The following is a 12050-nucleotide window of genomic DNA, read 5'->3' as shown; positions in this document are numbered from 1 at the left end:
CCCAGCCGCACAGCGGTCACTTCCTCATTCTCAGCCCTGACGTGACTCCCTCATCTACGGTCCTTTAGCAGTCTGCAGTCCCCGGGGTATCCGCTCCGCCCGCCGCTCACACCATGTCCAAGCCGCCACCTAAGCCCGTGAAGCCAGGTGAGAGAGGCCAGCTGCGCCCCCTCCCTCTCTCCCATCCGCACACACACAAGCCTCCATACCTGAGGGACAGTATGTGCACGGGCCGCTGTCTGTAGGCTTGTGCTGAGGGCGCAGTGTCAGCACTTCCTTTATGTCATGTATGACTAGGGCTGTGGTGCCGAGCTGCACTATATGATGCCTGGCAGCCATAGCCGGGGTGTACGGGGAGCTGGAGGGGTCGGATGTCGCGGGACTTCCTGTCACTGAGTCCACTGGAGAACATCACAGTCACCCCCCAGTTAGAAGTGACAGCCAGGGACAATGGTGCCCACAGTGTGCCACACTAGACATGGGTAGTGATTAATGTAAGGAAGGGTGGCATGGAACAGTAAGGGTAAGTTCACACACAGGAAGTTTTGTAGTGAAGAAATCCAACTCCCATTCATTTCAGTAGGAGGCAGAAGGTTTTTTCTAGCTAGTGTCAGAAATAAGCGTCCTGCCAAACCCTCCTATACAAGTGAGTGCAAGGAGGACATGTTTCTGAGGAGAGAATTCAGTGTTACAGCTTCTGCAGTGATGTCAGAAACATGGTGGAAAATGAAGAGGAATTTCTCTCCATTTTCTGCAGTTTTTTGTCTGTTAGCTACCCATGGCTGAGCATCGTATTCAGTCACAGTATTCTGCTGCTGGGTTGGCCCAGATGAATGAGCCTATGCAGCAGGGAGTCTCAAGCCGCCGAATCTGAGGCTGAATCAGCCCCGGCATCCACAACAAGATCGAGCAGGACACTTATTTTTTAGCGTCCTGCTGCCATCTCTGCATCCCAACACAATGGGAGATGGAATCTGCCCCAAAGCCATGGTAAATTCCCCCGTGTGAACTTACCATACGGCTATATTCAATACGCAAAGAACAGAGCTGTCTGCTTCCTGCTCCATTTTCTGTGTATAAGCAGCTGAGGTAGGGGTGTCAGGTGTTGGACCCCCACCAATCTAAAATTGTAACATGTACATACTCTTTAACTTGTGTATTGATTCAGCCAGGTTGATGTGACATGACACATGAGTGAGAGAGGTCATGAAACCAGTGACTTATAGCCTAGGGTGAAACAGGCTGCCATCAATGCAAAAAAGCAAACTGTTCATTGATTTGTTGTGACTGCAACACTATAGTCTCCAAACTGGAAACCGCGTGCAATCTTTCATCGTGTGATGTGTTGCTGCCAAAGTCACAATGTAGCCTATCCTAAAAGTCACTGGTCCAGATTTAATCTTGTAGTTGGACAGTGGTGCATCTAGTTTGGTCTAAATTTTTTTTGACTTAGGCCAGGTTCACATATGCGTTAGGTATTCCGTTTGGGGAGTCCGCTTGGGTTAGGGCAAGATGGAGGAGGAACCTTTTTTGGCTGCTTGTGTGTCATAATGATGTGGCGGGTGCCGATTAGTTATTATGAGAGGCCCATCCTGGTTCCAGACAGTAATTTATGGCCATCCATCAGTGCTAACATACAAAACAAAGGGATAAAAACAAGGGGAGAAATCAGTGTGGAACTGGGTACAATAGCTGACCCCTGGTCCACTGAGAGCTCCTCTGATATAAAAAAGGGGAAATAAGTTAGTTGTGAAATAGCCTTAGGTGGACAAATAGCACAACAGGCAGTAGGAGCCAGTATCTGTGTCTAATATATATATACAGCGGGGGAAATATGTTTTTAACCCGTGTTTCATCTTCATCATCCTGGTAGTTGGCAGAAGATTTTTATCAAGAATGTCTCAGGACATTTGTCTATTCATCTTTCCTTCAATTATCACTAACCATCACCAGACGGACTGTCTAAAACATTGTGGTACCTATGTATGAAAATAGGAAAGGTGTGGAAAAAGATCTGATTTCCTTTGCCCAGAAGGCTAAAATTATCAAAGGCCAAGCAGAGAGTTGCTGTGGCACCAACTGGCATTGTACCAGGGTGTGACTAGGAAGTGGTTAAATCCTAATGGGTGGTATGGCAGTATGAGTGTTATAAACAAGTTAAAACTTGGCCAAGATGGAAGTTATACGCTATTATGTTTTCCAGTTTTAGTTCTGAAATTTGATAAAAATTGATTGAAGTTGGGTTCTGTTCACACTATGACATTAGTCATAGCTAGCTCCTACATAAGGGCTAGTTCACACGGGGGCAATGAGGCAGATTTTGACAGCAGATTTCACCTCAAAATCTGCCTCCATACAATGGTGGTCTATGGAGACTGCTAGCTTTTTTTTTTTTTCTGCTAGCAGAAAAAAGAAGCGACATGATCTTTCTTCAGGCGGATTCTGCCTGAGGAAAGCAATAGAAGTGAATGGGAGGCGAAAAACGCCTAGCGTTTTTTTTTTTTTGCAAAAAAAACCCTAGTGTTTTTTTTTTTTTTGCAAAAAAAAAAAAAGCGCCTAGCTTTTTTTTTTTGCAAAAAACAGCAACTGAACGCCTAGCGTTTTTTTTTATTTTTTTTAATACAGTCCAATGACTTTAGGGTAGGGGAAAACCGCCTGGTGTCCAGAAAAAGCTCTAAAAAACGCCTCCAGGTCAAAAAACAGCTTGCTAATTAGGAAGCGTTTTTTTTCAGGGCCAAAATAAGCCAGGTGGTTTTTACATGGTGCTTGACAGACTCCTATAGTCACATCAGTATGGAAAAATGGCTTTGAAATACAGGAGAATGATCCATTTATTTATTTGCCTGTCGCAAATAAGTCAAGGAGTGACCTGATTCATGTCTCCGTTATTCACATACATGTGCTGTCAGTGTTACCAAGATGTTTTGACTTTATGTTCATGTTATGTCCATCTGCTTCGCTTCTTTTTTAGTTTTGTCATTGAGAAATGGATCAATCATTTTTAGCATAAAGAATACTATACTTTGTTTTGAATTTGATTTGTGAAAAGCAGCGCACAGATGAGATATATATATATACATACACTGTTCTTTTTTTTTTTTCCACAGATTTGTAGAATTTAAATGAGTTTTCCAGTTTAGGCTAGGTTCACATCAACGTTTAGGGAGTCCACTTGGGGACCACCTGAAAGCTACTCTGCTTAAAAACGCAGTTTATACCTATGGGGTCCATAAACTATCTAGTCTAAGTTCATGGCACAAGTGTGGTGCGCACTGTTTCATATCTCAGTTCTACTTCATGGACTCTTTACTTAGTAAGTAGCCAGTCAATGACCAGGAAAGTCCTATATTCCCCCTCTACCAGTCTTCTTGGTGCCGCTTCATATACTATAAGTTTGCTGTTCATTAAAACCCAGTCCCAGGGAAGGGGCATTTAGACAACTTGTTTTTCCAGCTACGGCGTTTACCGTACATATTTTTATAGATAGGTTGAGCGGGTCTTTTCGGACACAGGGATACCTAACGTGTATGTGTTTCACAGTATTAGTTTTATATGTGTTCTAGGGAAAGGGGGGCAGGGGGATTTGAATTTTTTATACTTTATTTTCTTTTACTTTAAAAAAAAAAATTTTTTTTTGCATTTATTAGACCCCCTAGGGGGTCTGATTGGTAATGCAATGCATTACAATGCTAATGCATTGCAAAAATCGTAATTTCTTTTGTAGGTTTCATAGAGCAGCCTGCAAAAGAAAAGCGCTGCAGCCAGGGAGTCTTTACAGAGGCGCTGAGGGGAATCCCCGGCAGGAGCACTGAGGGGTGGACCTGAAGGAAGACCTCGGCCACCGGACCTGAAGGGTAACTGTGGCCCGCTGCCGGCAAAAGCGCTGAGGGGAATCCCCAGCAGACTCGGCTGCCTGGATTTCTCCTCAGCGCTTCTGCGGTGGCCGGCTGCAGTTCCCCCTTCAGGTCCGGCGGCCGAGGTCTTCCTTCAGGTCCACGCTCCTGCCGGCAGCTGGGGATCTCCCCTTCAGCTCCGGCGGCCAGGGATCTCCCTCAGCTCTTCAGGGCCGCATTGTTCCCTACTCTCTCCAGGGGCATGGTGGCACCTGCCACTTCCCCGCAGCGGAGGGCATCTCCACTGTAACTCCAGTGCTCTGGAACTCCGGCATTACCATTGTAAGAGTTACAGTGGAGATGCCGATTGCAGAGCGGCGCCATTATATCTACAGACCACTACAGACTGCAGCTACCGTAGTTACATACCCGGCATACAGACATCGGGGCGGGTGCCATGCCACAGCATTGCCATGGCGATGCTGTTCATTTCAAACTACAGAAGTACTTGCGGTACTTCTGCTAGAAGGCCCCAGTACTTCTGCCAGGAGCGTGGCCATGCTGCGGCCAATCTCAAGACTCAATGAACATTGCAACGCTTTTTTTCTGCAGTGTTTTTTTAGCTTTGTTCTGCAACGTGGGGCCTTAATCTTAATGTGAAATCGAATGGTGCAAATAAATGTTCCTGCAATCAGAACATGTTATTAGAAAAGTGTGATCTTGTATGTATTCTTTCTATAGACCTGACTATTCCAATGCTAATATGATAGACTTCCTACTGTCAGATAGTCCTGGGTTTGAGCAGATAGCAGAGGATAACCTTAGTATAGGTCATCAATGTTTTTAGCCCAACAAAGCCAAAGTCAGTTTCCGGAATTAGCAAACAGTATGTTGACGCAGCTTTTGGCATGACACTGTTTTTGACGCAGTTCTCATTGCATTTTTTTTTTTTTTTTTTTTTAAATCCATTACACTATATGGGCCTGGAAACTTCTCTTTAAAAAAACAAACAAAAAACCAGTCATGGTTTTTGCTAAAACTGCATCAAAAACTGCTCCAAAAAACAGTGAAAAAGCAAAACACGATCCAGCATCCACAGGAAGTCAATTATGACTAAGAGGTAACTAACACCTCGAAAACGCGTCAGCGGCTTTTGGATGTTATGTAATGTAGGTCTTGTTTTTTTTTTCTTTTTGTTACATGTTCCGTGTCATGGATATAGCCATATGTAAATTTTTCTATTGAATCAAATATTTTTCCATATGCACTAAGGTGATCACGCTATGTTTTTAATATAGCAATAAAAGCTACGTTTTAATTAATTGACTTTCTGTGGATGCTGGATCGTGTTTTGCTTTTTCTTGGTCTATGGTGCCTTTGTCCGGCGGGCGGATCCGTGCACCATCCAGGAGTCATTCATATATATATTTCTACTGGCTGTGGAGCAATTGCATCTAGTGTCCAAAAAACAGTGTCACGTTTTTTTCCTCCTCCCAATTACTTCAATGGGTTTTTCTAGCCGTGGGTTTTTCTAGTGTGTTACTGTTCTATTTTTCTGACCAGTAGAATACTTTATCTCTTACACGGTTTTTTTGCAGGCGGATTTTGACGCAGAATTCGCCTCAAAATGTGTCTGAAAAACTGCCTCTCATTCATTTCAATGGAGTCACTAGCAGTTTTTCCCACTAGCTGAAAAAAAACGCTAGAGGAAAAAGCTGCTAGTGACTCCCATAGAAATGAATGAGAGGCAGTTTTTCAGGCACATTTTGAGGTGACTTCCGTGTCAAAATCTGCCTGCAAAAACCTCTATGTAAAGGCTCGTTCACATCTGCGTTGTGCACTCCGTTCTGCAGGTTTCCGTTTCCTGCATAAAACAGAGCAAGATACGGAAACCTGCAGGAGTCTCTCTCACCTATTCATTTGAATGGGTGAGAAAGCTGTCCGGCCGTGAGCGGCGGTAGGTGTTTTATGCTCTCCGCCGCGAAACCGGGTTTTTAAATCTGGACACAGTCAGACATGCAGTACTCTGTGTCCGGATTAAAAAAAAACAGTTTCGCGGCGGAGAGCATAAAACGCTCACCGCCGCTCACGGCCGGACCCGGTCTGTGCTTTCCGTCTTCTTGCATGCAGAAGACGGAAAGCACAGAACGGAAAGAAGAACGCAGGTGTGAACCTAGTGTAAGAGATAAAGACGTTTTCCTGGTTAGAAAAATAGAAGAGTAACACACAACTGATAGACAAAAGTGGAGATTCTCTGAGAAGTACAGAAGCTTTTTCTAAGCCTAGAAGTCCCTGTTCTTAGCAATCATATAAGCATGGCTCACCATAGCGATGAGTAGGCTAGTTCACACAGGGACAAGGAGGCAGATTTTGACAGCGGATTTCACCTCAAAATCCGCTTCCATACAATGGTTGTCCATGTAGAGGGCTAACGTTTTTTTTTTTTTTTACTTTAGTATTTTTTTTCCGCTAGGTGAAAAAAGAAGCGACATGACCTTTCTTCAGGCGTTTTCCACCTGAAGAAAGCAATAGAAGTGAATGGGAAGCAAAAAACGCACATTTTTTTTCCGCACGTTTTTTTGCGGCCCATTCTCTTTACGGGAGGGGAAAACCGCCTGGCATTTTTGGAAGCAGTTTTTCCAAAAAAAAACGCTCCACAAAAAGCGCGGCAAGGTGCAAAAAATGCTTCCTAATTAGGAAGCATTTTTTCCCGGGACCAAAATAAGCCACACGTAATTTACGTGTGAACTAGCCCTCGGACAGCAGAAGGAGCGAGCTGCGCTTCCCCACTCTCTGTTTCCTTATCTTGATTCTACAATATGGCACATCATGACACTGCTCCATACAGGTTGCCGTGATCCATAGAGGGTAGACCTCTGATATAGGATTCCATGTAATTAAGATGGTGGGATGGGGTCATGTGGCACATAGAAATGAGTATGATAGCTGCTCTGTTCATTTTTATTGCTTAACGTTTGTTGGGTGAAACTGGCTTGAAGAACAGGAAAGATGTCTCAACTTGTTTTCTTCACTTCCTGTCATGGTGTTACAGCACAAGTGATTCATTGTAGGTCAGCAGGGTTGCCTGTCTTACATAGTGAGTAGATTACTGCATTTGCAGACATGCTTTGTGTAATTGACAACATTTTTGTCAAGTATCTCTAAATATAGGGAAAATGGTGAAGTACCGTATTAACCAGAAAAATCATGCAATATTTCATACTTTTGTGTCAAAAAGGCTAAAGTATTGTAGGTATGATACCTATGTTGGCTAACCAGGAAATATTCAATTTGTGAGATTTCAAAGCACAGAGGCTCCTTCTTCAGGCCTTCCCAAATGATTGACTGAGAACACAGAACAACACTGGCAAGTTGTTAGACAAAGGCATTTCCATGTATATCCTCCAATGTGGTGTACATGATACTGTGTACACGGTTCCCCAATGAAGGAGTTTACATTGGAGAAACAAAACAAAAACTGTAGACCAGGATGAATTGACACAGACGCACAATAAAATACAAGCTGTAGACCCACGTGGGAAAATGCCACTCTAGGCCAGACCTCAGCTTGTCGAACTTAAATGTCCTGATCCTAAAAGGTCTCTTTGAGAATGACAGGGAGAAACCATTGAGAATTCAAGTTGAAGATAACATTCAGATAATTGACAAAGGGACTCAATTTGACACCTGGATTTATGATCCCTAACGTGGACACAATTCACCCCTCCATCAATTGCCTCCAGATAACTCCAACCCCCTCAGTCCTCGCCCCCATAGCCCCAGTTTTATTACCCTACCTTATCATACTATCATATCAAGAACTAATTTCCTTTGTGTAACATCTTGCCAGTGTTGTGTTGTCAGCCAATCATTTGGGTATGCCTGAAGAAGGAGCCTATGTGCTAGGAAAGCTTGCAAATCTAATTCTTCTGGTAAGCTAATAAAACTATCATACCTACAGCACTTTTGTCTTTTAGACACACAAGTATCAAATATTCCAACTATCTCCGTATAAATGCTGCATGGACTATGTACTGCTTCAGGAGTGCAAAAATAGGAGCGCCTGCGCGTAAGTTCTATTTAATATTCTACGTGTAGCTTTCAGACTTGCAGATCCTCTGTGGCTGGGTCTGAGTTCAGCTTCTCTTGTTATCAGATTTAGGGATGTTGTGATCCTTCTTATATGCTGTAGGGCTAGGTGTAGACCTCAAGATAAGTGATTTATCTATAGTACTAGAATAGTCGGTTCTTGCCAATGAAAGTTTGTTGTTCTGAATTGTATAGTGTATCTTTTTGGGCAAAGCTTGACTCAGCTGAACATTTTATACAAACAGGGTGGTCGTACCATCTATGATCCAAAGTCTTCATGATTCCAAGAAAAGCAAAAGGATCACTGCATCTATTGTCTTGTTTAATTGGTTTCCACTACTGATGTACAAGGTTTCATCTATACACAAGCCTGTATGTACACCATTAAGCCATAACATTAAAATCTCTAGCAGATAAAGTGAATAATAATAATAATAAGAAATATAGGCATGTAAAGATCTGAGCAACTTTGACAAAGGCCAAATTGTAATTGCTACAATTATGAACGTGTGAATGCGAAGAGGGATAAAAGGTCACTGGTTGGGTTAAAATGCACATAAGGCACCAGAGTTCTGTAGGAGTAGTATGTATTTGAGCCATACATTCAAAATATAACACAAAAAAAGGTGACCGTTTCAGGAGGGTTTTTGCAAATTTTATGTGACTTTTAGGGGGTTACATTCCAGAATTGTCATTCAGAAGCTTAAAGAAGCAAAATCAATCATATGTCATGGGTGGTTAAATTGCTGGCGCTGCAGTACCTACTACTGCAAGTTTCTATGGCAAGTGATCAGCATGGAGAGAGCCCTGCAGATCTAATATTGATGGCCTATCCTAAGGATAGGCCATCAACTGTATAAAGTGGGTAACCCTTTTCTTCTAGTATTGTATTTACTCATAGGTATATGTATGAAAGAATTTACACAACGGTTAAAGGGGTATTCCCATCTACATAATTCTACATAATTATTTTTAAATTTGTAGATAATTAAAAGTTAAACATTTTTGCAAATATAAGTAATTAAACATTTTGCAGAATTTTAAAGATTTTCTCTAAATATCTTGTGGTCACAGTCTGCTGTCTTGATCGGTTACCATGGATATGACCACGAATGCAGAAACTTTCTAAGGTCAGAAAATCAGCCATGATTTCCTTATTGTGGCCGGGATATCTTCTGATACATGTAATGTCCCTGCCTGATAACCCGGCTACAATAAGAAAATCATAGCTGGGTTCTTGACAAGTCCCAGACCATAGAAAGTTTCTGCATTAGTGGTTGTATCCATTGGCAATCGAGCAAGATAACAGTCTGTCACTACTAAGATGGTTAGAGAAAATATTTAAAATGCTGCAGAATTTTTAATTACTTATATTTGCAAAAATATTTAACTTTTAATTATCAACATTAGAGATGAGCGAACAGTGTTCTATCGAACTCATGTTCGATCGGATATTAGGCTGTTCGGCATGTTCGAATCGAATCGAACACCGCGTGGTAAAGTGCGCCATTACTCGATTCCCCTCCCACCTTCCCTGGCGCCTTTTTTGCTCCAATAACAGCGCAGGGTAGGTGGGACAGGAACTACGACACCGGTGACGTTGAAAAAAGTAGGAAAAACCCATTGGCTGCCGAAAACATATGACCTCTAATTTAAAAGAACAGCGACGCCCAGCTTCGCGTCATTCTGAGCTTGCAATTCACCGGGGACGGAGGTTTCCGTCCAGTTAGCTAGGGCTTAGATTCTGGGTAGGCAGGGACAGGCTAGGATAGGAAGGAGAAGACAACCAACAGCTCTTGTAAGAGCTAAATTCCAGGGAGAAGCTTGTCAGTGTAACGTGGCACTGACGGGCTCAATCGCCGCAACCCAGCTTTCCCAGGATCCTGAATAGAATACACTGACAGTGTATTCCCGTATACCCTATATATACCCCCGATCCCCGTTCCAACGGTGTGCCCCCCCACCTTCACCCCAGAAATACCCTGCAAGTCCCCTAGCAATAGAATTGGGGCTATATACACCCACTATTTTTGCTACTGCCATATAGTGCCATTGTCTCACTGGGAATTCAAAGAATATATTGGGCTTACATATAACTTCAATTCCAGGGAGAAGCTTGTCAGTGTAACGTGGCACTGACGGGCTCAATCGCCGCAACCCAGCTTTCCCAGGATCCTGAATGGAACACACTGACAGTGTATTCCCGTATACCCCATATATACACCCCAAATCCCTGTTCCAACGGTGTGCCCCCCCACCTTCACCTCAGAAATACCCTGCAAGTCCCCTAGCAATAGAATTGGGGCTATATACACCCACAATTTTTGCTACTGGTATATAGTGCCATTGTCTGACTGGGAATTCAAAGAATATATTGGGGTTACGTGCACCCACAATTTTTGCTACTGGTATATAGTGCCATTGTCTCACTGGGAATTCAAAGAATATATTGGGGTTACGTGCACCCACAATTTTTGCTACTGGTATATAGTGCCATTGTCTGACTGGGAATTCAAAGAATATATGGGGGTTACGTGCACCCACAATTTTTGCTACTGGTATATAGTGCCGTTGTCTCACTGGGAATTCAAAGAATATATGGGGGTTATGTGCACCCACAATTTTTGCTACTGCTATATAGTTCCAGTTTCTGACTGGTAATTCAAAGAATATATTGGGGTTACGTGCACCCACAATTTTTGCTACTGGTATATAGTGCCATTGCCTGACTGGGAATTCAAAGAATATATGGGGGTTACGTGCACCCACAATTTTTGCTACTGGTATATAGTGCCATTGTCTCACTGGGAATTCAAAGAATATATTGGGCTTACGTGCACCCACAATTTTTGCTACTGGTATATAGTGCCATTGTCTCACTGGGAATTCAAAGAATATATTGGGGTTACGTGCACCCACAATTTTTGCTACTGGTATATAGTGCCATTGTCTGACTGGGAATTCAAAGAATATATGGGGGTTACGTGCACCCACAATTTTTGCTACTGGTATATAGTGCCATTGTCTCACTGGGAATTCAAAGAATATATTGGGGTTATGTGCACCCACAATTTTTGCTACTGGTATATAGTGCCATTGTCTCACTGCGAATTCAAAGAATATATGGGGGTTACGTGCACCCACAATTTTTGCTACTGGTATATAGTGCCATTGTCTGACTGGGAATTCAAAGAATATATTGGGGTTATGTGCACCCACAATTTTTGCTACTGGTATATAGTGCCATTGTCTCACTGGGAATTCCACAAATAATTTGGGGATTCATTCACCCTACATCTCAGGCTCTTGCCATATTCACCCAGGTTGTCAGTGCTGCACCAGCTCGTTCCCAGACAGCTCGGCCCGAAAAACACGTTACCTATATAGAGGATTTGGACAATGAAGACAACATGTTCTAAATCTAATGTCTGCACCTTCTCCAGAATTAAAATAAAGGCAGCGTTTAACTTTCAAATAGCACTGCACAAAGGAAGAGCTTATCAGCTTGTCTCATGACATGCTACTGAAAAGTGTGATTTGTGTATCTTAATGTAAATATAGTTGTATAAGCTTTTTGGGTTTTAGGCACTGCCAAGTTATTTATTACCACCCGCTCCCTTATAATGATGATGACGCCAAAGTCACAGTGGGTGTTCAGAGCTCACAGCTTTGGTTGACATTTGTCTTGCTCTCTGTCGGTACCAGCTGTCTTTTTGGATACCGTAAAGTTATGTTGACTTTATTAACAGCTATAGAAGCTTTAGCCAGGTTGTGACGGTGTGTAACCCTAACAACACTAAGTGGGATACACATTAATAGTCAGTCTATGTACGCTAAACGTATCACTGAAGTAATTTTTTTTTCCCTCTCCCCTAATATAAGAAAGGAACAGACATTAGACCTAGACCGGGGTTCGAGGCTTGTAAAAATCCAGTATTATTTGTTCTTCATGATGTGAAATATGTGTTGAAAAGCAACCCAAGATGAAGTCAGCCATGTGTGCCAGTGTGTTACTTGGCATGCCTTTGCTGGCCCCAACTGTAAGGGTCACTCTCCATTTCCTCCATTTTCCACTCCCCTTCACACCATTTGTGGTGAAGCAATGGGATGCACTGAAGTGCACCCTCT

The 12050-nt window shown here is 42.7% G+C and overlaps 1 protein-coding gene across 1 annotated transcript in view; it reads left to right on the top strand.

Moving 5' to 3' along the window:
• The window catches only part of OSTF1 (osteoclast stimulating factor 1), a 32664-nt gene continuing 20614 nt past the window's right edge, over positions 1–12050 (top strand). Inside the window, exon 1 of the mRNA XM_075278230.1 lies at positions 1–147. Within this exon, the coding sequence (XP_075134331.1) occupies positions 114–147 (34 nt within the window). The 5' untranslated portion in view covers positions 1–113. The remainder of the gene's footprint in view (positions 148–12050) is intronic.

Source organism: Leptodactylus fuscus, chromosome 1 (genome assembly GCF_031893055.1).
Source record: "Leptodactylus fuscus isolate aLepFus1 chromosome 1, aLepFus1.hap2, whole genome shotgun sequence".
Taxonomy (NCBI): Eukaryota; Metazoa; Chordata; class Amphibia; order Anura; family Leptodactylidae; genus Leptodactylus; species Leptodactylus fuscus.
Note: the sequence above shows the minus strand (reverse complement) of the source record. Positions and strands in the feature narration are given on the sequence as shown.